Source organism: Micropterus dolomieu, linkage group LG11 (assembly GCF_021292245.1).
Source record: "Micropterus dolomieu isolate WLL.071019.BEF.003 ecotype Adirondacks linkage group LG11, ASM2129224v1, whole genome shotgun sequence".
In the NCBI taxonomy this organism is placed as follows: domain Eukaryota; kingdom Metazoa; phylum Chordata; class Actinopteri; order Centrarchiformes; family Centrarchidae; genus Micropterus; species Micropterus dolomieu.
Window position 1 is genome coordinate 27,159,689 of NC_060160.1, and position 27,238 is coordinate 27,186,926.

General features: G+C 43.5%; 2 protein-coding genes across 4 annotated transcripts in view; both read left to right on the forward strand.

Annotated features, from left to right (window-relative positions):
* The window catches only part of ccdc85ca (coiled-coil domain containing 85C, a), a 480,744-nt gene that overhangs the window by 72,424 nt on the left and 381,082 nt on the right, over positions 1-27,238 (forward strand). The window lies entirely within an intron of this gene.
* The window catches only part of bcl11ba (BAF chromatin remodeling complex subunit BCL11B a), a 46,172-nt gene continuing 28,165 nt past the window's right edge, over positions 9,232-27,238 (forward strand). Inside the window, exons 1-2 of one of the 2 annotated variants that reach the window (XM_046062886.1) lie at positions 9,232-9,975; positions 20,437-20,886. In XM_046062886.1, coding sequence (XP_045918842.1) covers positions 9,921-9,975; positions 20,437-20,886 — 505 coding nt within the window. In that variant the 5' untranslated portion in view covers positions 9,232-9,920. The remainder of the gene's footprint in view (positions 9,976-20,436; positions 20,887-27,238) is intronic. The other variant, XM_046062887.1, reaches the window with a different exon arrangement.

Genomic DNA, 27,238 nt, shown 5'->3' on the forward strand with positions numbered 1-27,238 from the left:
GTGATGGCCTGTCAGGAGATGGCGCTGAGAGGGCCGAGAGACGACAAAATCAGCTCAGATCAGACCTGATCCCCTCTCACACACACACACACACACACACACGCCCAGGCACCGCGGTGTGCTGACCAGTGAGCGGTGAAGAGGCCCAGTGTCGGTGTCCCACCTCATCTTCATCAGACCTCCCAGCCTTGACCCAGAATCCTCCAGACCTGCCGCCCTGGCTCCCTGTGTGTGTGTGTGTGTGTGTGTGTGTGTGTGTGTGTGTGAGTGTGTGTGCGCGCTTCCTCTGACCACATCCCTGATTACTGTGGTTGTGGCTTGGCTGCTCAGGTGGACAGTGTGTGTGTGTGTGTGACATGATGGCTTTTGGCACAGTGGGCTCTCCTGCCCAGTAGCCTGGCTGTCAGGCCAAATATCTGAAGAGAGAGGAAGAATGGAGGGATGGAAAGCAAGACGGAAGGGTGGAGGAGAAAGTAAGGGGAGATGAACAATAATAAAGTCCTAGAGGGTGTTCCTTCCTTCCTTCCTTCCTTCCTTCCGTACCTTACCTTCCTAAGCTGTTGGATCACAGGCCCATGCAGGTTTTACTCTCCCAGTCTATTTCTCCTCCAAGACCTCCCACGCACACTGTTCAACAAATTCACAAGTTGTTTCACGTACAGCAGATTATCCTTCAGCTCGCTCTGTTCCAGTCAGCAAGATCTTAACATCATTCAATATTAATGAGAAACGGTCCTCTCTACTCACTTCAGGTGCAGCTTGACATCAGGGCATGAACCTGGAGCGGAAGGCCATTAGGATCCTTTAAGTGACTGGTTTGTGCTAATATATTAAACATAATACCAGCTGGCATGAGAAAGGTCTTAAGGTGGCTCTTGCTTTATTACCTTATCTGATCTAACCTGATGCGTTGAAAAAGCCCCCGCCGTCTTATTTCATCAGTTCAATAAAAACCTGTTCATGTTATCTGTTGGAGCCCTGTGATAGAGAGGTGGCCGGGGCCAGGAGAGACTCCTGCCCTTAAAGTCTTCTTCTTGTCCCTTTACTGTGATGTTTGAGAGCAGAGAGATGCATATACAGAGCCAGTTTTCACATTCACCTGCTGACAGCGGACGGTTTCTCGAGCTCACCTTCATTCTCACTTTAACACCTGGACGCACCTATAGGAGTCTGTGACATCACAACTAGCCAATCGTAGTCCAGTATGCGTCACAAACAGTGTGATGTGCAGAGTGCACGCACAGTGAGACTTGTCTTGTGATTTTTTAATGAGGGAGAGGGACGGGTTGTAATTTTAAGAACTGTTGACAAGGTAATATAACGTTCTGTAGTTTGGAGAGAGAGAGAGAGAGAGCAGGGGGAAAGAGAACACACATATCTGGCTCTTTAGACACTAAATGCTCCTCTGTGTGTGTCTGCTGTTTGCTGCTCAGCAGGTCGTGTACACTGGCTTTATCACAGCTTTTTCTCTGAAAACGACGCAGTGAGAGCGCTGAGAGTGAACCAGAACAGTAAAGCTGTGTGCTGGAAAGATAAACAATGACCTGAAAGTCACTCTAGAACTCCGTAAAGCTGAGGGGAGCTGCAGATTCCGCTGATAATTCACTACCAGAGACACGCTGTCACTTAATACGTTCATACTATGAACATATTCCTTTATTGTAGCTTTTACAGGATAAGCAGGCATACGGTAGCTAGTGGATGGCTGGTTATCTGGTCAGTCTATGACAGTTTCACTGCAGACCAACAACATTGAGGTAGAAAAACAACACAAATTATCTTTGCTGTACCGAATGTGGAGAAAGTGACGAGTATCAGTTTAGGAAGTGGATTTCTTTAAGCATCACCTTCACTACTACAGTAACAATGGCATTATATAAGAATATACACATAAATATTAAAATGTAGAACATTAAAAATAGTATCAGTAAAAGAAAACTTAGCAGCATGCATACATATTACAAAAGACTACTAATATTGCAACAGGTAGTAACAGGAAATAAGTATAATGAGTAACAGAGAAAGTAATATAGTGGATAAAATGACATTAATGGGGCATGACATCAGCAGCATACATGCCATGCATATTATATACTAAATACTGTTAGTACTACTAACCACCACAAAGTCACAGCAAACCATTTGTAGGACACCTTTTAATTTACAAACAGCATGACCACAAAAACAACAAACAAGAGTGCCATCTTAAAACTAGACTGAAGAAGTGTTTGATTAATGGCGGAACAGAAATAAATTATTAAAAGTAATTGAACTTGAGACTAATTGTCAACCGGTTGAGGTGAGGGGAAGTGCAGCAGCAGAACAGTGAGTGAGGAGAGTTCATGTCCAATGTGACCACAGAGTGACCAGAAGAGGGCAGCGGAGGACAGTTAACCAAGCAGCGCTGCGCAATTAACCAAGACTGAGAGACTGCCTCCCCCCCTACGTCTCTTTCTCCCTCCCTCTCTCCCTCCATCTCCCTCTCTCTCTACTTTCTCTCCCTCCCTCTCTTTCTCCCTCCCTCCTTCTCTCTCATGCCTCACAGTGATGGATAGGCCGGGCCCAGTCTCTCTCCGCCCTGACGCAGGAGTCAGCCGCGGTTCAGCCTGATAAGCTGAACACCAGCGTGCGTGCGTGCGTGCGTGCTGCGTGCGTGCGTCTCCTTTTTTTCAGCATTGATCATTTCAGCTCTTCTTCACGTCAGCGCTGTCTGTCTCACCTTGACTTCATCTCACCGCTGTGCGTTTATCTGCTGCTCACTGACAAAATTATGTCATTATGTTATTTTATGTTTACCTAAATTGCCGGGCAGGTACACACAGTTTAAACCTCGCCTAAATGGAACCTGCAGATATTTCACTTCGATTTTCTCCTGAACATCTGTCACCTCTGTGACATTCTGCATCTTTGTTGTTCCACCATGACCTACTGATTCCACAGAACAAGCTTCTGTGGGTTTACATATAGAGTTTGAGCCTGGAAGAGCACTTTTGACAGCCAAATCATTCCCCGCTATCATCTTTGTGGTACCTCAACCTCGTTACGCCTCCTCTCTGACAGAGAATGTGATTTGGCCCTGGATTGTGGTTTTTGTCCACAGAAGGACAAAGTGCAGACATGAGAGAAGGACACGAGAGCTTCTTTAAAACAAAAGCGCAGACTTGGCTCATCAGTGGACGGAGCTCATTGTGGTGGATACAGAGCTTTGGCAGCACAGGGTTCCTCTCTCAGATGCCAGCGTTTGTGTGTGTTCTGGGCCGTGCGTTCCCCCACTCACTCGTTTGCTCACTCTTCTCGTTCCTCCGGGGACTCTGGTGGAAGTGGGCCTGCCGTCCGGCTGCCAAGCAAACCTGATATAGTCACACTAGGCTGCCATTTTTCTTCAGCAAAACAATCGCGTTTGGCCCGGTGGCTGGTGGTCGGCCGCTCCCGGGCTCCTGTACCGGTGGACAAGCTGCTTTAGTGCTTCTCATTTTGCCTGCAGGCAACCCAGCGCTGACCATGGTGGGGCTCCTCGCTCGTGTTTTAGCTGTTAGTGTGTGTGTCTGATGTAGCTTCCAATTCAAAGTTCAGATTTGAGTAATGAGGAGCTCTACAGCTCCACTGTCAATGTGGCGGTGAAGTGGTGAACCGACAGCGTTTTGGTGAATACCAAGGTGGTCAGCTCCAGTCACTGACATTCACATGCCAAACAAGCTCTAGCTTAAATATAGACTTGAAGCAAAGTCCATTTTTCAACAAACATGCGCATGTTTGGTATGTTTTGTTTTTGCTTTATGAAGTTGGATCATTACTTTTATTATTGTGATTTTGTATTTTTGTAGCACGTCGTGAGCAATGTACAATGCTGAGTCAAATTCCTCGTATATTTACTCATACCTGGCAATAAAGCTGATTCTGATTCTGAAAAACAGATTTTATAGCTGCATTAATGACTTTTAAAAGTGTATTATCCCCCTTCTAAAGTTAACGTGGCTAACGTGTTAGCAAACAGTTGCTGATTAGACACCCAGCAGACACAGAGCAACATTAGCATTTACTTGGAGTCATCTTTCTTACCAAGTCCAACATTCACTCTCCTGGTTTGGTCTCCTGAGAACAATATCAGGCTTTTTAGCAGCCAGCTAGTTGGGAACTTTGTCTTATATTCATTAAGGGCAGCTTTTAAGTTAATAAGACATCCACCTCAATGTCTTGGTTAAGAGTCTATTAACTATATGAACAGCCAAATAGTGTAACAATGTTTTCTTTACACAACAATAAAACACTAAAATTGTAACGATCCATCCATCTAGTGGCAATATGTGCTTTTCTTAAAATAAAAACAAACTCATGAACTATTTTAACTAACCCATTTTTTAAGCGATACCGTTTTGTGAATGTGGTTTCAGGCTTCAGTCAGTACATAAAAACTAACCTGAAGGTATGGCAGGACCGGTCCGCTCTATTGCATCTAATTGAATGCAAAGCTAATTAGGACTCTACTCTTTGAGTCGAGAACACATCCTTTTTCCCGGTTCCCTCTGTGTGCCTCGTTATATGAGACTCTGAATAATGACCAACATATACATTAACCACTGCTATAATTGTGGTGGAATTAATTATTCTGAAAATAACTCTCTTTGAAATGAGAGGAGGAAGGGGGAAAAAAAGAGTGTGTGAGAGTAAAAGGTCTTGAAGCGAGAGTGCACATGTGTTTGTGTGTGTGAGAGGGTGTGTGTTGGTAATGAGAGCTCCGTGCTGCTGCTAACTTGCTCTAAATAAATCTATGATTAGCATTTTCCCTTTAAAAGGAATAATTTCAACTTTGATATCCGTAATTGTGCTTAAGGGCTTCTGCGCTCCTCCGCTAGCCCTCAAACGTTTCGTTCTTCAGCCCATGCAGAGACTATCATAGCAGCGTTTTATTCACTTAACACTTCATTCAGAACCTGTAATAATGAGCCTCGCTGAATACTATTTTCAAAAACCATTACAACACCCCAAGAGAAGTTTATTTCAGGTATGTATAGTGTTGAAGTCAGCCCGCTGTAGAGGACACACGGCCGAGCAGACGATGGAGGCTCGGTCCTTTCTCTGCACACACACATGCATAGAATAATACCAAGAGGTGCACACAAACACTCACTGGAACACACTGGCAGTGACACTGAGGGGCTTGTTATTTGCATGTGGCAGTGGCTAACCAATAGAGGGTGGTGTTGCATTGCGGGTCTGAGCACAGAGGGTCATCATTTTCAACTGGGAGTGAGCGCGGAGCTCATCACATCAACACCTGCCTTTCTAATCTGCTTTTCATTACTGTTGACTGGATACAAAAAAGACAATCACCCCTTTAATGTATGATGCTGACATTAAGACTTGATGGTTGCTGTTAAAGAGGACTTGTCAGATGCTCATTGATAAACACGGGTGTTTTACATGTGAGGGAGCTGGTGTGTCTTTCTTTGGCTTTTCTCCATCTTAAAAAAACAGCTAAATAGTGCAGGGTTTGCATTTCATTCTGTTTTAAACATACTTTGACTTTGAAAGCACCTTTTCTTCATTTGCACTCTCACCACCAGGGCCATTTTAAAGCTGTTCTGGAGCTTTTGCCCGTATTGCATGATCTCCATCAACTACAAAATGTTTTGTAGTTTTAACAGTGAACTTAGGATAGAAGTCTTTAAAGTACTCATTGGCAAAAAAAATGAACACCGATCATTTCACAACAACTGGGTAATCTGATGATGAAGATCATGTGATATGATTTAAAACTCTGGAACACCAACTAAATTAGCCTTGAACCTCAGGTTATATTCTTCCTGATTTACCAACAAAGAAAATCCCTAAGTTAAACTTCCACCTACCAGCTTCATTTTCCAGAGATTTCAGCTGCATGCCATGGTCTTCATCATCTTATGGCATTTGTTTAACTTCTGCAAATAAAAGTTGCTCTATAATACTGATATTTATCGAGTGCATCCTTCCCCAGAATACTAGATTCTGATTGGCTGACAACAGTCCTAAAAGATGTTGATCTGCTTCATCAGTAGACTCAATTTGGCATTCCTATCACAGCATCTCCTTAAAGCAGTGAACTTACTGTGCAGATTTGTTTCTCTCCACATCCTGCCACATCTCCCAGCATGCATCTGAACACATAAACATAAATATTAGCAGTTTAGTGGTGAACAGTTGTTGGGAAAGTGATCTTAAAACTCTAAAGGACACCTCCACGTCCCTCTAATTAAAACTTAACCGCCCAGCCGAGGCAATGGGCGATAGGAGGGGGAGGGGGGGGAAAGGCTTATTTAGCATTAACATAAAAACAAACAGCCGCATATATATATGCAAATGAAGGAAGGGCAAAAGCAGGATGCCGGGAGCCATCCGCCATAACTCACACTGATGGCCTTTAAGTGAGAAATCGCCTTTAAAAAATCTCCAATAAGAAAGTGGGAATGATGCACCTGTCGCCCATCTGACTAATGAGCCAATCAGGTTGCAAGGACAAGGAGCACATCCGGGTAGTGATGTTGGCCTGGAGTGTCACTTTGCACAGAATGCATGCCTGATTCCACAATAGTGAGGATTTAGGAGCCTGCGATGATCCAAAAAGGCAACATTACATTTTATAACATTAAAGCTGCAGTAGGAAATGATTTACTACTTGTTGTGATGTTTGCGAGCCTCAACCTGATAACAGTGGAAAATATGTGTGTTTTGAGGCATCCCGGATGTTTGCGTGTGTGGATTGAATATGAGCGACAATGAAGTCAGCTTCTTCTTCTTCTTCTACCCCTCCGTCCGTCCACTGAGCCACTCGAAGCAGCTTTAATCCTATATCTTCATGGAAAAACAAAACAAAAAAAGCCCCACTGGCACTGAGTCGCGCCTTAAAAATGACAATGATTTACATTTCAACATAATGCTCTCTGTCGGCTGTTATTGTGACTAAGTGCTGCATGTATCCCTCCCAAATGAAAGTGGGTGTTCTGTTATGCACGCGACAAAGACATTTGGACAAACCTGCCATCCTCTCCTTTTACTTGTAAATAAGCATGGGAAATCTATTTATGTCCTCCTACAGTATACTGGTGAAATAAGGAGAGGCTTTTGGCTTATTGGGAGACAGCCCGAGCATCCGAGATGAGCCCCCGTGAAGATACAGAAAAAGAGAAAGAAAGAAAGAAGACGGACGGAGGAGAGAGAAGCGGCAGAACTCGAGGCGATGCAGGAGAAGTAGGGAGAAGTCCAAACACAAAGCCGGGTGGATGAGGGATGGGGAAAGACGTTCTCACCAGATGATCTGCCGCTCTGACAACACCTGGCCCACAAACAAACTAGAGGCTTGTCTAGATGCGAGGTAGGGAGGGATAAAAGAAACCCTGAGGCCTGCACCCCCTCTTTCTTCTGCGAGCCACCGGGTTGAGGATAGAGACGGAGCGACGAAGTAGAGACGCAGACATGCAGATGAAGAAGAAAAAAATAAGAAGGAGTGTTTTTGGAATGTGATAGCAGCTAATCCAGCTCAGATGCGGCACTGTAGGGATGAAGGGGTTGGCAGCTGTAGTTTCTAGTCAAGGCTGACTGGCCACTAGTGCAAACCTCTGCTTTAAAAAAACACTGATGTTCCTCTAATCTAATCTGAGCTAGGTGGGGTTTCATCACACATATGCCACCGCTCAGCTGCCGCAAAGACATTCACTCTCACCCACTTTGCACGCTCATGCATGTTCTCCAAGTCACCAAATTTTACTTTTGCTTTTGAATCTCCTTCCCCTCTTCCACAGGGACTTGTGAGGATGAAAATCTGATGCCCCCCCCCCTCTGCACCTACCTCTCTTTCAAACAGTGCTGCTGCAAAGGCAGTGGGCTGCCAGCATGCAGAGATGCTGCTTTCTGCCACCAAACACACACACACACTTACTGTACAAGCACACACACACACTCCCAACCAGGACACCATAGCCCTTCATGTGGTGGTGTTGATGGAGATGCGCAGCACAGTTTTCTCATGTGTTCTGTTCTCATTTTAACTGTATTTTAAAATTCCCCTTGATCACTAGGATGTCAAATCTTCCTAACTGGATATCACTGTTCACCTTAAACCCTTCCAATTTTCATCTTCCACTTGAGCTAAATTCAGTTCGGCACTCATAGGGTCACCATGTGGCCGCAAACCCGCCCTATTAAAAACACAAAACGCACACAACATCCTTTCCTTGATTGCCTAACTTGATTCTTAATTTTCTCATGTTCATATCAGTCGCTAATTAATACGATGAAACAATTCAGATACACTGACATATATTCAGAAGCTACACGGTCCACACACGCGCGCGCACACACACACACACACACACACACACACACACACACGCTAATATTAAATGATTTGAATGTGGAGGAATATGAGTGAAATGCGAGTGTGAAGCATACAGCTGTGCGCGTTACTAGGCCAGGACGACGCGTCAGTGTGAATCTGTACAAATAAAAATACAAATAAAAATACAGCCGGCTGTATGTATGAGTTGGTCAGTCAAAATCACAAAACAATATGTGACTATGTCAATTTGTGCACATTTAAAAAGTCATTTAAATGAATTATTAAGAAGTGTAGTGTACTCACAGGCCTTTATTGTTGTAACGGCGTCTGCACGCGCACGTGTAAACTGGTTTAAAAGGGGTCAACTGTCAGCAAATGTTGAGTAAAAACAATATTAAATAATTAGATATTATTTAGGCATCCAGCAAAGGGGGAAGTGCGTAACAAACGGCACAACGAACCTGCACGCATTTTAAATATGAATGCAGGCTGGTGCAAAGTGTCCAGCATCCTGTGGACGAGATACGGAAGCCCTCAGGTCACAATTTAACAGAAATAAATCCCATTCCAATAGTGATGGGACACCGGCGGAGATGACTTGAGCGACTTTGACCACCTCTGCCGTGCGCGCGAGTGTGTGAGAGTGGTGTGTGTGTGTGTGTCTGTGTCTGTATGTGTGTGTGTGTGTGTGTGTGTGTCAGTGTGTGTGAAAGCCACCACTAGTCGCCCCCAGTGCTCTTCAGTCTCCACTCTCCCTTCTCACCGCAGACTGAACGTCACGTCCGCACTTGAACTTGAGTTTTCTCCCATTGTAGAAGCCAGAGAGCCGCACAGAGCCGCACACAGCCGCACACAGCCCGGGGATGCGGGACTCTGCAGCTAGCACAAAGAGAATAGAGGGTGGCAGTCTGTCCTCACACCAGCACTGGGCTTCGACTTAAAGAGTTAAAGTCTAACCCGCCCGCCTGGCTGGCACTGCCAGTGCAGCAGAAGAAGTGCCCACCACTTGGCGACACCTCGAGAAGTGCCGAGAAGAAAATTGGATTCCTATTTTACACACTTTCAGACCTTAATTGGCGTCCTTTCACCTGCTTTGTCCGGACAGGGACGCGCGGTGTCCAGTGTGGCCGGAGAATGGACACAGGTAGTGACTGACCATCAGGAGGTGACCGCCAACCTCCCGCGTCTTGCCGCGTCTCTCCTCCCCTCCACTCCGCTCCTTTCTCCGGTGTCCTCTGACAGATGGTGTAAAAGCGGCGTAAGGCAGAGCCGGACTACCCCCCTGCTTCACCACCACTTCGACTGAAGAAGGAAGGCGCGCAACCACTTTGGCACCGAACTCCGACCGAGCGCCCGGCCACCCAGCGCTGCGCTACGGCCGGTCACCGCAGAGCGCAGGAGCCGCTGCCCGCTGGAGGGAGATCCGTCGCGCAGGGGTCAGTTCGAGGGCCACATTTGGGGCCAGTGCTGAGCGGTCAGTTTGGGGTGGTCAGCGAGCGGCCGGTTTTGGGGCCAGTTTGCGGCCGGTATACAGGAGAAGCAGGAGGAGGAGGAGAGCCGACCCTTCCAGCGCCGCTCTCCGGGCGATGCCAGTGTAAATGCCAGGGCGATGTCCCGACGCAAGCAGGGGAACCCGCAGCACCTGTCCCAGAGAGAAATTACACGTAAGTATACCTGCAAAAAGTCACATCATCACAGCATAGGATTATCTTCTCTTTTCCCCTCTCCGCTGTCATTCTGAGAAGTTGAGAGGATTTTGTTTCCTGGATGATCGGTGCGTAAAATGAAAAAAAAAAAAAAAAACATTTTCAGACTTGCAGCAGAAAGTTTGTCGAGGTGCCTCCTGAAGGCCAATATTTTCCTTTCTTTCTTTTTACTGATAACATTAGATAAAGGGCCTTATTTATGTATCTGATTATTACGATCTATAAATAGCCCGCTATTATTAGACCAAATGTACACACCGAGCAGAGAGAGTGGAAAAGTCTTTGGCTGCGAGTCTGACTTTCCTCACGGAGAAGTCGGAGATCCGTCCTGGTAGTTTATTGAGACATGACTTCGTTATTATTCCGCTTTTTGTTTTACTGAAATGAGAACCAGCGCTGTTATTAGAGAGACAATTACACTCAATTTACAAAGGACAATAAAAGCACAATTGTAATTCCATCAATTAAAATCAGTTATTACTTTTTTACACACTTTTAGACGCAGATTTTATTCCTTCCCGATGAACATATTAAACACCAGTAGGTATATTCATTTTAAATGAACGCACACAAAAATAATAAGTCACTTATGAATTTAATTCGAGCACAATTCTTTTCGCCGTTCACTTCAAGAAAAGGGCCGATAGGCTACTTTATTTTAACACAACTATTGACCTTATTATTATTTTACCAGCTGCCGTTAAAAAATGATGATACAAGAAATCGAGCAGATGATTTTCTTCTGTCCGCTCTTTGAAGCAGCCACGGAGCGCCTCAGGTTTAACACGCAGTTTATTTTCTTTTTCTGCAGCTTATTGAATCTTTTAACAGGCACGTTACTGCCTCGTGCCAGCCTCTCTGTATTCGCTTTAATTAGTTCGTACCGTTCACCATGCTGCCTATACTTCCCCCGGTTGTAATATTAATAATAGGTTTGGATTATTTAATACCCTGCACGCTTTGACAGCGAAAATTTCCAGTTTGCCCCCACGGCACTTTTATGCAGAGTAGCCTGTAGTAAGTGAGGCATTTAAGGGCAAAATATAAAACATGAAGTATTTGTGTGTGATTAATGCGAATATGGAAAGGACAAAGAAATGTGAGATTTTTGAAAGAGAAAGTAAACTTGACACAACGTCGAAGCAAATTAAGACACATGTTTGAAAGAGGAAACACATTGCTCTGCCTTCTTATTTAATGCAAACAATTTTCACTTTTGGCGCTAACTTCTCAGCAGTGAGATGATTTTTTTTTTTCTGGCCTCCTGACAGGAGCAGCAGACTTTCATGCAGGGCTGTAACTACTGGGGGCACAAAATCTCAGTAAGGGGCACTCCGTGGTGAGAAGGATCCACCATGTAAAAAACTGCTTTTGCAATTTTGCTAAAAGCAGCTGATTTACAGATGAGTGAGTGTAAATCACAAAGGAGGGAGTGTAGACACTGCTCCTATCAAGATGTTACATTGGGTGAATATTACCACTCTCTTTCCTGCAGCTTCAGATTATTTGTGGAGACTTGTGAGATTAGGTCACTTACACTACAGAGTATCAGTGTGCACCTGAGTGGCTTGCTGTGTATGAGGTTACACCATATTTACAGCAGAGACTCAGCTCGCATGTACGCTGAGCGTCTGTGCACAGGTACTGGGCCACACTGCCTGGCTTTCTTTAACTTCCTCCTCTGCTATGAGGCCTGGCTTTACAGTGTGGCACCGCCAACCCACAGAGACACACACACACACACACACACACACACACACCTAAAAACACTGCATGTGGCCTGGATGTCAAATGTGCTCCTGACAAGTAGATATTTGATTGCATAACAGAGCTCCAACTTGTGTGTGGCGGCTCGTATGCAGGCCTGCAGTGTACACTCGGTTACCTTTTGAAATGGGTCACGTTGTGCACGCTTTGCTGTGACATCAGCAAAGAGGCCAGTGTATATTCTTACAGATAAACAGACAGGTAGACAGACAGGTGGACAGACAGTCATGAGATGTGCAAAGACCAGAGATCATGAAGATGGAGGCTAATATACGAGCTTCCTGTTTGCAATGGAACAAAGTGGCTTCAAGCTCAATGTGTGTGTGCACACAAGTGTTTGTGTGTAAAGTGTAAAATGCAGTTGTGTCCACAGAGCAGCTCTGACCTGTCTGTCTGTCTGATTTATCGCCATTCAGGCTGCAGCACGGTGCTGTACATTCCATAATTTATGTGTAAGAGATGCTCGCCGATTTAGTATGCTTGAGTATGCACAGACACACGCATGTGCACACACACACTTATACATAAAATGTATAGGCTTGAATGGACATCAACACACACATATGCAAATGCACATGCGTGAATCCCCCTCACCAAAATTCGCATAATTCTTCTCTTGCTGTCAGGTCATAAAATCTATCTGACCTGTGTTTTCACCGGAGCATTTTTAATTTGTGCGTGATTTCTAGATTTCAGAGGAAGAAGACCAAGAGCAGGTCCGCCTCTTTTGTCTTTCGTTATTTTTTCCTGAGCGAGAGGAAGTGTTAGGAAAGGTGAGACAGGTTTTCTGGAGGTTATATATATAGATAAAAAAAAAAAAAACAGTTTGGCAAAGCCTCAGCTGCAGTCATAAAGCAACATTCTTACACTCAGTGCTCAAATTATTAGGGACATCCTGATGAGTTGAGCTCCATTTTGCACACTCCCCAGCCGTCTCAGAGCTTAAAATCCTTCTCTAATTCGACTTCTGCTTTCCTTTGTTTTCGTCTTTTTTTGTGGGATTAGAACAGATTTAAAAAGAGAAATCAATGAGGGATTGCACTTTTGACCAGGAATCAACTATTCAATGTACTCCATGAATATTTAAAAACATTTAGCATGTTTATTGTCCTCTTCTGCATAAAATAAATCCGGCATCTCACATAATTCACATTCATTTCCTGCAACATTTAAATGAAACAACCCGTCCTGAGTGGGAACTCTTCACAAGAATGTGCTGCGGTTTCTCCCTCAGAGACACGTGTGAAAGATTAATCTGTGGAAATATATAAATATATATATATATATATATATATATTTATATATATATATTATTTTTTTTTGCTTGTGTTTTGGCGTCGCCACGCCGAGACAGTTTACACCCGAAGGTGCAGACGTGCCTTCTGCTTCTCATTCACTGCAAATAACCTCGGCTTTCCTCTGAGAGGCTGATTTAGTGTGAAGGGACGCAAACAGGACGACAGCTCTCATTGTAGCTGCAAACACACACACACACACACACCAGGAGAGAGAGGGAGAGAGATGCGTGTAAATTGCAGTCGCCCACTTGAGATGCATGTTTCCCTTTGGCTTGTCAAATAGCCGTGCACCCTGCTGGGGCTAAGTCTTTGTTAGAGAGAGAGCCTGGTAACTTCTTTTATATGCAGTCAAGCATTCTGCAGATGAGGTGTTTTTAAAATGCCATAAATTAAAATGCAGTCCTCCAATGTGTCTTAAGTGTCACAGCTGATTGTAATGAATACAAAATGATATTCCTAATAGTCGAATCAGTCATGGTTTGAAACAAATGTTCTGTATAGTTAAAGAGACTTCAGCAGTGACGACTTAAAGGGTCGCTTCACTCAAATTAACAAAATATATTTTCTTATTGTGGGCAGTGTTCTGAGAAACACTGTCTCGGGAAAGACACATTGCTGTTCACCACAATAAGCGAGAAAATATGTTATTTCTAGATTTTGGAGAAAATATCCTTTCAGTGCCAGTTGTTGATATTTCTGGTTTTCGAGGAGAACACAAACATCTGTTCCTGTTGGAAATTGTATAAAGATGCAGCCTACATGTGTATTTGTGTGTGTGTGTGTGTGTCTGCATGCATGTGTTCACAGTTACGAGGGTTTCCAGTTCCCAAAGAGCATGCCTAAACTCATTTTGTTGATCAGCACGCTGTACACACTCTCCCACCACTGATACTACTACAGTACACACACACGCACACACACAGACACACAGACACACACACACACACACACACACACAGACCCTGCCACAGAGTGTTGGTTTGCTCAGCTGTGTGTCTGCCGTCGCTCGCCCTTCAACACCTCACGTCTCCCCCTTTCTCTTTCTGTAAGTCTCTCTCTCTCTCTCTCTCTCTCTCTCTCTCTCTTCCTGCTAGGGGGAGCTCTCAGGCTGTCAGTGCTGCACTCTGCCAGCGAGCAGGGCAGCAGACTGAGTGAGTGTGTGTGCGTGTGCGTGCGTGTGTGTTAATCAGATGACATCAGTGCTCACAGACCACATTCACCTCTTAACTGTCGACACCTGCACGCTCTGTGCTTCGCTGTCTGTGTCTCTGTCGCACTTTTTATTTACACCATGCACTGTAAATTCACGTCAGTGGCCGAATGACATCTGTAGCATTCAGTAAGAGTGTGTGAGTGTGTGTGTGTACACTCTGCAGTGTATTGATATTGTGAAGTAGCTGGATCAGCTAGAACTATTAGAACTCATTGAACTCCATTCATTTTAATTGAACCTACAACCTTTTTGTTTCCTTGCTGTGTGCATGTTTTGCTTGATTTTTGTTCTGCGTTATTTGGTTCCTAATCAAATCAATTTGGTTTGAAACTAAGTCTTTTTTCAATACTAAGTGCTTTGACAATACTGTCTGTGATAAAGAGCAATGAGAGCAAACTCTGTAAATAATCTCAAGATAAATTAATCTATTAATTTGTCAGTGGTTATTTATTAACTCAAATCATAGTCCTGATTAAAAAATAACTTAAAAATGCACTTATGCTAGATGCAATTAACCACTCATTTCCTACTAATCTGAAAGGATTTGTAGGTTTGTTATTTTGGGGATGAAGCACTAAAGCTATCAGGGTTGCTCTGCTGTTTCTGAGGAGCGCTTCATACCCATCACAGCACCTCCCAGGCTCTGCGCTCACTCACACATTCCTTCCTCTTGCCACTCCCTGCATCGTCACATGTGAGTCCAACTAATACCACGATCAGACTGACACAAATGTTTGGAGTTATTTGCACACGTGCCTCTGATCCACGTCTGATTGGCCTGACACGGTGAACATGACTTCGACCAGAACGGGGGATTTACCGTGTGATGAACTTGAATTAGCTTTGAGGTAAATGGCTTTTCATTTGAAATCAGATCCAATCTCATAACGCTGGGATCGTTTCATCGCCTTTCCTCATTTTCAGCTTGGAAATGAAGGCGTGTTTTTAAATGCTAGAGCACCACCAAATGTTATGTTCACTGTTACTGTAGTAGTAGTGACACTAAAGTACTTATTCCAGGCATTTTTCTTCCTTTATTTTGATAGGTGACAGTAGAGAGGTGACAGGAGAAGCGAGGAGACGACGTGCAACAAAGCACCTTAATCACCCCACACTGAACTCATATACAAAATTATGAAAGTGACATATTTGCAATCTCACGGTAAAGCTTACAAAAAATTCTTGTGTTTCTAACAAACTTGCAAAAAGTTCAAAAATAAAGTGACTTCAAAAACTCTGCATAAATACATAAATACACCAAAAATACACTGCTCAGTACAAATGCTAGATCTCGTGTAATTATTCAACTCCTTTCCCCAAGATTTTAAACACTGACTTTTGATGAAAAGCCACTTCCTGTTTAGACATTATTGAAAGTGTCTTGACTTCAACAGTTTTTCCTTCACACCTCTTATATCGCCACCATCGCTGATGTACTGTGTCATACTGGAGGTGAGCGTTTGGATGATTTTAGTAGCTAACTGGAAAACAGGAATTCAGTATAGGAACAGTATTCCAGTTCTAAAAACCATCAAGTCATATTGGCTAAAGGAAAGTCGTTTTCAGGTGAGCTGCAGTGACCCAGCGTGTGTGTGTGTGTGTGTGTGTGTGTGTGTGTGTGTGTGTGTGTGTGTGTGTGTGTGTGTGTGTGTGTGTGAGTGTGAGTGTGTGAGTGTGTGTGTGGACGTATTCGTATGTAGTAACTGTCACTTTCTTCAGGGTTGGAGAAATCTTGAGGTGTGGCAAAAGCTTAGCGGGCATTGCAGGTGTGTGTGTGTGTGTGTGTGTGTGTGTGTGCATGCTGAGAGTGTGTTGAGTGTACTGTGCAGTTTCGCCCGCAAACATTTGATCTTGATTCTAGACTTTGTGTGTCTGTGTGTAGCTGAGGAAACAGTAACAAGTGTAGCAGCAAAGTCTAGTTTTGACAGTTTTGATCAAGTCTTTTATTCCACACGCGTCGTTGTCATTGGTCTTAACTGGCAGCACCTTGCTTGTACTGGGAGCAAGGCAGGCGGTCATACAGTCAAACTGGGGAAAGTTAGAATGCCAGTAAAAAAATAAAACTAAAATCATTTAACAAAAATTGTTGAAGGGGGGAGTGGATGTCTGAGAAGCAGCTTGCCACTAATATGCTACCCCATTTGTGTCTGTGAATATTATCTGACGGCTGTGTGGAGAGCGTGAAGGGTCTAGATGGATTAACAGCACATTTACAGTGATAGGCGCTAAATAGAGGAAGCCAAACCTCAGAGATGGTAACCTGCTCAGAGAGAACTTCTCCCCTGACGACGGGAATTCAAAGCTGTGCCTTTTTGTCCTCGACCCGAGCCAAGCGCCATATTTTAGCTCTCCAAATACCTGTTGCTACCCTTGCTGCAGATGCTGGAGATGGTTTGTCAAGGGTGGGGTGTTATTTTTGAGCCGATCATTTTTAGACGTTCCCTTTCCTTCGATGTTTTTTTGTTCTTCATCAGCCCCGGTTAACTGAAATCCTATTAGTGCTCTTGCCCGACTCACCCGAGCCTTATTAGGTAAATCAGGCCAAAGTGACGCTTCTTCCTTTGCATCTGTCATTTGCATACACGCTGTACACTTCACCAAGTGCACATTCAGTTTTTTATTTTTGAACATCTCTCAAAACTGGCGTTGTTGCTGTGAACACAATGTAAAGGTTTTTCTGGTATTCATACATACGTATCTGCATTCGCATGTACATTTTTATAATGTCTCTATGTTCGCGCTGATCAGTGTGTCTTCACACATGCAGGAAGCCAGCTTTGTATTTGAGGTTAGGCAGCCATTTTTGATCATATTACAATAATGTATTCATCTCTGTGATGAAGTCAAGTTTGCAGGGGTCGGTGTAGCTGCGGAGTGTGTTTGTTTCAGGTCAGCTCACTGGCTTTATTCTCTCTATTGTTTATTACTGGAGGAATACAGTCTACTGTACGTGGCCGTTCATTTCAGTAGCGGAGGACAGATGGCTGGAGCCTGCAGGCCACACACACACACACACGCACACACACGCATGCACACACCAAAATGATACAACACACGATGCATGCAGAAGAAACATGCGACACGCACACACTTGCAGAGGGCGCGGTGCAGCCGGTTTGTGGAGATGTGGGTTACACCTGCTCACACACGCACATGCTTCCTGTAGCCGTAGCAACAAAATAAAAATTTTTACACTTGGTTTGTGATGAGAATGACTAAGATGTGTACAGGAAAGATTGCAATTTATTGTTAAGTCAAGTCAATTATATTTATAGCTAGAGCCCAGTATCACACATCACAGTTTGCCTCAGGGGGCTTTACAATCAGCACACAACCCCCTCTGTCCTTAGACCCTCGATTCAGATGAGGAACCCCCCCCCCAAAAAAACATTTTATTATTCATTAGATTTTAATTTTCTTTAATATTCTTATCACTCAGTAAATGACTGTATCATTTATTTTAATGTTTGTGATTTGTAGATGGCTAACACACCAGAGTTAATTTATCTGTCATGTTGACACCCCAATTCTTTACATACTGTAGATTTAGAGTTTGTATGTAAATGCATGTATGTGTTTATGTGCACGTGTAAATATATAATTGTTTTGATGTATCTTTTTTTAAATCAATATTTTAATTGTGTAATAGTTGCACATATCACTATTTTTATTGCTGTTACTAAGTAATAATTGTCTATTACATACAACAGTGGTTCCCAAACCAGGGTTTGGAATCCTCCATGGGATGCCATGATACATCTGAGGGGTCACAAGATGATAAAAAAAAGAAAGATGATAGGAAATCATTTATACATTTTTTATGTTTTTTTTAAATAAATAGATGTTTACATTTTTATTCCCTTTCTTTCAATGGGAATAATCCCAAGTAGACGTAGCTTCAGTTTAAGAGTCACAAGCCAACAAGTTCAGGAACCACCGACATTCTATGCTTGGAATGCATAGAATGGTTCATATACGTGTCTCCAGGGTGAAAAGCAGCGGGTTTAACAGTGTTGTATTTAAAAGCAGACCTAAAGCAGGTATACATTGAGGTGGGCTGCTCCATCTGGAGCCCTCAACTGCTTTTGACATCCCAAATCTGTTTGCTTTTCTAATGTGGAGGCTGAGACAAATGGCCAACCTGCTGCTAATCCATCATCTTGTATTAGAGAGAGAGAGAGAGAGAGAGAGAGAGAGAGAGAGAGAGAGATGATGATATTGATGATGACGACGACAATTTCTCTGTTTTTCTGTTTACCTCTGGGGTCACTTCTTTTCTCCCTCCTTCTGCAGACCTCCTCACTCCTTCACTTTGGTTCTTTGAAGTGATAATCTAAACCCATCCCTCATTATAGTCTGTTTGTAAAAGCTTTTACATTTATTATTCTACCACTCATCAACTGTCTGACTGCTCTTTCCCAGCAAACATTCTCCGCTGCACAGGAAGCAAGGCGTAGTACCTTTATGACAGCAGCATTTGGTCCAACATTATTCATAGTGGGAATACTTTTTTCACCAACGCTGTATAAATATTTGCTTGGAATTTTTACTAGTCTTACTCAAATCAACTTCACAATGTATAACTTACATGTACTGAGACTGTATTTATTTTCAACCCATCCCTATACAAATATACATATGGGATGAAATGCCATTTCCCAGGAGCCTATGGTACAGCAGTTAAACAAGTAGGTACGAAACAGTGCAAGATATAAAACGTAATAAACTGAACAAATCTGTCCATAATAGTGCAAGACACAAAGAATGTAGTGCAAAAACAATATTGATATGTTCACAGGACAGTAAGACAAAGACACTGTGTCATGGTGCTGTCACCCAACACACAGTTGTTTTTGCTAATGAATTAGCATGTAGCTCTAACAATTTAGTGGTTCCAAATTTTTTGGAGTGATTTCTGTTACATAAAAGTTTTCTTTTTTTTCCTTTATTGAATAAACTTCAGGGCACTGCAGATTATTCAGATAAAGCACATTTTCACTCTTTGGCTGAACTGGCATGTTCAACCTGTGACAAGAGGTTCTCAGTGGGCATTGCTTTGTTGGTGGTTGGGTTTTTTCACATTTAGCTTTGGAAGCAACATGATGTCATACAGTTTTCCAGGTGAAATGAACCGCAAAGGCAGCTATTTCAGTGTGTTGCTGAAGGGCTCAGGTCAGTGTAGTCTCCCTCTCATACTTTTGGCCACCTAAGGAATTCAAACCTTTTTTAAAAACCATCAACAACTAAACAATGTGAGATTAAATACAAGTCAAGTTTTCAAATGCCCAGGTGTCAAATCATCTGACATGTAGGGATGAGTATCAGTAGGATTTATCAGTACTACTTTGGTTCCTTATCGATACTCTTATCTGTTCTTTTTCTCATTACTAAATAATTGCTTTTAGAAGTGAATGTTTTTAAATCTAACTTAATGTTCTTTCTAGAGGAGCAACAACACAATAATATCTCAGTGGAAACAAATCCAAAATGTCAATAAAATAAAACATACACCTGACATCAACATTCTGAGTGAAGCTGGGAGAAAGAATGAAAAACTGACAGATCAGTCAGCATCAGCTCCTGGCCTCCTCCCTCTGCTGCTGTGATGCCTACGGGTAATGTTAACTGGTAGAGAGAGGAGTGGCTGGTGGCAGCCAGCAGCTAAGTTTACAAGAATTTGCCAGATTTTAAGATACATGGCAAACTTAGCTAAACAGTTAGACTACAGACAGACAGCTTTAATTTCAGCTTGTTTGCAACAACAGTGCAGGTTAAAATATCGCTTTCTAGATATTTATGTTGAACTGGTTCATTGATGAAGTACTGGCTTTTTACTCGCAAAGGTTTAATTGCACTTATAGTACAGAGAGATCTTGACTTCACCTGGTTCACTTCACTGTGTGTGTGTGTGTGTGTGTGTGTGTGTGTGTGTGTGTGTGTGTGTGTGTGTGTGTGTGTGTGTGTGTGTGTGTGGAGGAGCTCAGCCCCGACACAGAGAGAAGAGCTTGCAGCGTGATAATACATCACAACAAAACATACCATTACAGATAAAGAATTTTAAGAGTTTACCCCCGGGGCCAACTTAATTTTCGGTACCAACCCCTCCTGACATGTCTTTTCTGTTTTTCTTTTGGACAGCAGAGGTTGAGCATCCAGATGGCGGCCTGCTCTCCGACTCCCTACCCCCCCACCCTCTCGGCCTGCCGCCCCACCCGTTGGACCCTAGTCTGGCCCACACCCTGCCACCCGGCCTCCACGCCGACCATGACCTGTTGACCTGCGGCCAGTGTCAGATGACTCTCCCGCTGGGTGACATCCTCCTCTTCATTGAGCACAAGAAGAAGCAGTGCCAAACGCCGCTGCTGGCCAATGGCTGCTACGACAAGATGACCGACCGGGGAGGCGGAGGAGGGAGTCCGACTCTGCAGAGCCTTCATCTCCCCACGCAGCGGGGAGAACTGAGGAAAGTGGTGGAGCCGGTGGAGATCGGCATCCAGGTGACACCAGAGGAGGAGGAGGTGGGAGGAGGTGAGCGGGGAGGGAGGACGCCCATCAAAGGAATTTGCCCCAAACAGGAGAACACACCGGCAGGTAGGCATGATGAACACGCGCACACACACACACACACACACACTTCAAAGAAATAACATTTTGGGAACTACACTTACTTGTCGTCTTTCCAAGAGTTAGATGAGAGGATTGATACAAATCTCATGCCTGTCCGTAAGGAATATGGCTTAGCAAATAAACTGGAGGCAGAAACAGCTAGCTTCACTCTGTCCAAGTTCAGAAATACACCTAGCAACACATCTAAAGTTGTCTTATTAAGTTGGATCTTGTTACATGAACAGAAATGTGAAAAGGAAAATGGGTTTCAGGGGAAGTTTATCCACTCGGCCCGTAATCATGATCTAACGGATTAGGCTAACAATTATTGTGAAAAAGAAGGTGAAATATTATAGAAGAGAAGCACAAAAGTTTGTATACCACCACAGAGAGTTCTGCAATGGAAATGCTTGGGGCAAGCAAAGCAGTGCCTTGTTTTACTGCAATAATCTGAAAACATCCTAAGTGTTCCAATCTGACGTCTTAAAATGTTAAAGGTGTGTTTACTCAAGAGGGAGTGGCCAGTTTCCCTCTGATTTTGGGAAGTTTAGTGTGGCCACATCTTGTTTCATTTGTGATATTTTTATGCAATATTACAGCACTGACCTTTATTCCCTGTACTTTTGTGCAACATTGCCAGATATAGTGTAGTTTGCCAGGCACACTAGACCAGATTTTGCAGCCTCTCTGTGATGATTAGACTTCAGGATGTTTCGCACAGTCACTGAACACGGCTGTTATTTACCAAAGAAATAGTTTCAGCTAAACTCCGCCCATAACCACAAGTTGTAGTTTTTACATTTCTCTTTGCGTCAATCAGTGAGCTTAGGAGGTGTGGCCAGGCTTACTTTATCTTCTTCTTTTAGGTGAGAGCCAGGCTAGCTGTTCCCCTCTGCTTCCAGTCTTTCTGCTTAGTTAAGCTAGCCACATCTTGTCTCCACATCCATAGTTTCACTTTCAGAAAAAAGCCAATAAGTACATTTCCCGCTGTTGGGAACTAGTTCATTAAGGAAGGAAGGAAGGAAGGAAGGAAGGACCAGAAGCATGGACTGTGAGGTGTTGGGGACAGTTTTTGAGCACATATGCAACTGCACGTACACAAACATAAATGTACCTTTTCAGCTTTTGTGAAGGCATTTTGTTAAACTAAGCCCATCCTCTCCAGCAAGAGAGAGAGAGAGAGATGTTCATTTCATTAAAGGGAGAGGGCAACAGATAGAGGGAGGAAAAAGAAAGCGGGGTGAGACAGGCACATTACCCACTCAAAGCCCTAAACCCCCTCAAGGACTCGGCTAGTTGAAACAAACTGTGCAAAACGTGACAGAGAGACTCACCCCGACTTTCATGGAGAAATCCAGCCTAAGCCATCTGCTTAAAAAGGTGAAAAGCTCATTAAAATTCAAACAAGCAAAGAAGGGAGAAAAAAACACGATGAGAGGAGAAGGAGGGGAAAAAAAGACAGAGAAAGAGGGATTATAAAGAGGCTAGTTTCTCCCCCATTCAGAGGGGTAAAGAAGCAGTTTAGCAGGAGAGCAGCTGCAGGGTTTGTGTCTGTGTGTGTGTGTGTGTGTGTGTGGGGGGGGGGGGTTATCTCTCAAACCAGTCAAGACACTCAAAGAAAGCCAGAGGGGAAGAGCAGAATATTCCAGTCTGCGACAAGAACTCCTCTCAGCTGTCCTGCGTCCTACAGGTCACTGTTTGTAGAACTAGAACTCAGCTCAGGGCTGGGGGGAAGGTGCTCACCAACAACCAGCAGGTCCAAAAATCCACAGCTGAATAAGAACTGCTCAAAGATGATGGCATATAGAGAACTTAACATGTCAGCTTAAATGAAATACAAATACACAAAACACTAATAAACCAAGTTTCAGTGCAGTTACAGTGCAAACTGAGTAAACAGCCACAAATGTGAGACAGAAATAGGAATGTTTTGCTTTTGCTTTGGTGCAGGCTTCATTTTGTGCATTTTGTTCCAGATATGTGATCTGTGTTCTATTTTAACCCTCTGAACCAATAATTAGAGCAGTCCCAGGTGACTCGACAGATGTGTTTCATGAATTCTAATACAAGTAGACTAGTATTTTACAGTCAGTGTTTTGATACACAGATATCCAGTGGCTCATGAATCCTACTGAATCCTATAAGCGCTGGTGATAAAGAATTTAAGTCCTACATGATGTGACACGACCTGTCTCCAAGTGCAGGGCATCAATACATTTATTAATACAAAAGAAATCACAATTTGCATTTCGTCTGCAAACATATGCATGAAATATCTTCAGCATTACAGCTCGGCCAGTACCGATCAATACGCTAATCAGGGCTATTTGTCTGCTGGAAGTGTTTTCTCTGGAAGCCGGTTTATTTCCATTCTTCGGATAGAAACACTCCTGGTTTGCTCTATTGGCAGCGCTATTTCAAGAAAGAATTTGGACAGACAGTTAAAGTCATCAGCAGCACCAGAGTAAGCTTAGAGGAAAATGTTGGCCCAAAGCCACGTGAGCGATGCACTCACAGGTAACACTCCTGACTCTTTTAGCACAACAGAGCTCCTCTGAACGTGTCAGTCTGCGGTTTGGCCTGCGCTGGAAAACCCTGTGTTTGGGCCTGAACCTCATCAATATTTTACCAGGCTGTTACAACTCTGCTAAGTAAGCCGCACAGCGCTGCTGTAAACAGTGCAGCCACCTGAACCTCTGAAAGCACGGCACTTAGGTCAGTAACATTTAACACATAACAATCTGAGCAGTAGGAAGGGGCAAATAGCTCTGATGCAATCCCACAGTGTGTGCGGAGCTGCATTAGAGTGTGTGCGCTAATTGATTGACGTTGGGCACATTATTAGGTTGGCATTATTCATATTTATGTGCATAAGTATATTTTTCCCCCTGCGTTTAAATGCTTGCAATATATCTAACTATAGTCCTCCTGTGAAATCAACTCCACATGTGCAGCGTTGGAAGGCTGGAAATTGTAATTGCACAATATGTCTTCATAACACATCGTGCAATAATTTTCACATTAAAAGCAAAAACATATTAGCGGCTCAATTGGACGTGCACTGCGGCAACTGTAAACTATATTGCTGCAATAACATTTTATGTTTCAAAATTACCCTCTGTATTTCACAATTTCCACGTGAAATATGTCCAACTAGCACCTTATTAACACGAGGAGAGGACAGAGGGGTTTATTAATCGAGCTGAAGTTTAATTTGGAGAGAACACGCACAGCCCTGCTCATAATCACCGGGGGATTGAAATATGGCAGGTGGAATTTTGTCTTTGCAACTCAGAGCGAGCTTTTCCTCCAGTAGATTTTACACCTTTCATTACCTGGTGAAAGGGGGAAAAAAAAGGGTGAGAGACATAGGTGAGGCAGGAAGAGAGCGGGGAGGGAGAGCGAGGGGAAAAGTGATCAGGGAGTTTGAATGTCGGTTCAGAACACGACTGATGAAGACGCTTCGTAATGGGCTCCCAGCAGGTCAAACGACTCCTTTATTCTCAAGCCTTTTCTCTTCCATTTGTTCTCCATGTGAACCCCCCCCCCCCCCCCCCCCCCCCCCCCCCCCCCCCCCCCCCCCCCCCCCCCCACACACACACACACACACACACTCACACATTCTGACGCACACACACTCACACACTCATTCACATTTTAAGAAAGGAGTCATTTTGATTTAGAGGAAATCAGACCGAATATTTCAGATTTGTGTAAAAGCATCAATATCAGTACACTTGTATACATGTTTTAATATTATCTAAATAAGTACTTTGAAACTATAGTTGTAAGAGAACTGAAGACAGTGTGTTTTTTTCATGTTTCTATTGTCTGGACTTGTAGCAACATATTCTCAACTGCAATTGTTAGGCACTACAGACCTTTTTTCTTTCGTCTGTTAAAAGAGCAAGATTAATATATATATATATACTTCTAATACCCACCTTCTGGACATTAATGATCTGTGTGTTTGTAAGTATGTAAATAACAACGGGAGGGAACAAAACATGGGGAATATCTGAAAGCACCATCTTATGACACAAGCACACACTCCCTTTAGGCTAATCGTAGCCCCCCCACCCCCAGAAGCTTTGATCTCACAAATCCATATCTGTAGCAAAGAGTTAGCAAAAAGCCTCCTCCACCTGGACATCCATTCAGCCCCCACTAGCGCAGATGTTATCATCCTCCACTTGCCACATTTAGTTCATGTTAACCAGAAGTCAGTTCATCCCTTTCAGTTGTCTAAACCCTGTGTTTCTACTCTGGGTTGTAGCTTGAGTCTGCCCAGTTATAGCCTACTATTATAGCTTGCTGTTAGCTAATATTGCATACATGTGTAGGCCTACTAATAAGCTTGTTAGATTTTCTTGTATGCTAACTAAGTTAACAACGTGTAGGCTAATTGTTAGCCAACATATTGATGTTATCGAAACACCAGTCGCTGAATTACTGGGGAAATCACTGCAGATAAAACACTACAGACTGCTAAGCCAGAGTTTATAGGCTAATTGTGAAGTGGTGACGATGTCAGAGCTGTCAGCGCTAAATCTAGCAATATTAAACATTACATCGAACATACATGTAAATCTAGCGGGAGGACAGTGGATTCTAGTCAGTGCTAGAAAGTCTGGTCCAGAGCAGAATGTAGCTAACTGTCAAGGATTTTAGATACCAGAGCTTGATGTTCTTTTCCAGCAACAGTGTTAAACATTCACACAGAAACAACACGCTCACATTAACCAGGTCGACCACAGCTAACAGGGTCAAGTTCCCCTTGCTCTGGTGCACCTTGTCTCTGGGTCTGGGGATTTGAACAGGCAACCTTCTGGTCCTACACCCTCCAGACGCCCAGGTGACTGTCAGTCAGGTTAGCGAGAAACTCCACGGAGGTGGAATCCTGACAGTTTGGATTAGAGAAAAGAGAAGGAAACGTGTCATTTTTACTTTAAGGCACACACAAACATCCATGTAGCGCACGCGTATCACTGAGGAGTCTTTAACACCACCTGACACAGCGCTGAGCAGCCCTGAAAGCCTTGTCAACTAGGGTTTAATTCAGACATTTAATAAGTCCAGTTGGAGTGGAGAGGAACACACACACCCACACACACACACACATTCATTAAGGTGTGTGTAGTTTTGACAAACTCAAATATGATGACACCTTTTTAATCTGACAGAGCCATTTGACAGGCTGTGTGTGTGCGCCAGCTGTCTCGCTCTACCTCTGCTTTCACACACCCTTTTTCTGTCGTTTTCCCCCAGCCGACTTCTTTCTCTCTGTTTGTTCCAGTTCATTGTCTTTGTCTCTCTGTCTTTCACACGCAGATGGTTACATGTACACACCGAGATGAGGAGATCTCTCTAGTCTCTCTCTCTCTCTCACTCACACACACACACCCACACACACACACACACACAACTTTAACTTGATTATCAGACAGAAAAGAGAATAATTAATACCCATTATTTCAGACAACGTGCAATATGCAGAGTGAGACTCCAGAGAAAAAAAACACACATCGTTTAAAAAAAAGCATTTTTAAGAGGGCACATGTTTGAATCTTATGTAAACAGTATGCACACACACACACACACACACACACACACACACACACACACACCTCTTCAATAAATAATGACTGAGCACAGTGGCGTGTCCCTAAAATATTTACCATATGCTTATTTATCTTCCAAATGAAACTGCACAAAGACTTAACAAAGAGCTTCGGTACAGTGTCTGTGTGAGTGTGTGAAAGTGTGTGTGTTTGATATAACAGCCTGTACTTTAGAGGCATTAGGACGCCCGCTGCTCTTGTTTTTTTTTTTTGTTGCGTTGTTTCAATAAAGCTGGGCGGCCTCTCGGATGGAGCGTCGGCCTTTTTGAAGTGGTAATTACTCTGGTTTGTATTGCCGCTCGCGCTCTCTCCCTCTGTTTCCCCCCGACTCTCTCGCCCGCTGTATCCTGTGAGCTTTTGGCTAGTTTCGGTTTAGGCGTGTGTGTGTGTGTGTGTGTGTGTGTGTGTGTGTGCAGTTACAGTCCTGATGCATTTTTAATCGGCCTGAAAGGATGTTGACGGACACGAACAGCGAGCAGTGAGGAAACTACACTGGCTGTTTTAGTCTTCAACAGTGTAATTAACTCTTATTACTTATTACTCATGAAGAAGTAATTACATGATTTTACTAATTGCCACGCAGCACAGTTAATTACATTACTTGTTACATTACATTCTATGACACAGTCCTGTTCCTTCAAATGTGCCTGCATGTTAAACCTTCTATATGTAATGTGCTATCAAACCTCAAAACCTTTCAGCACTGAGGATCGAAA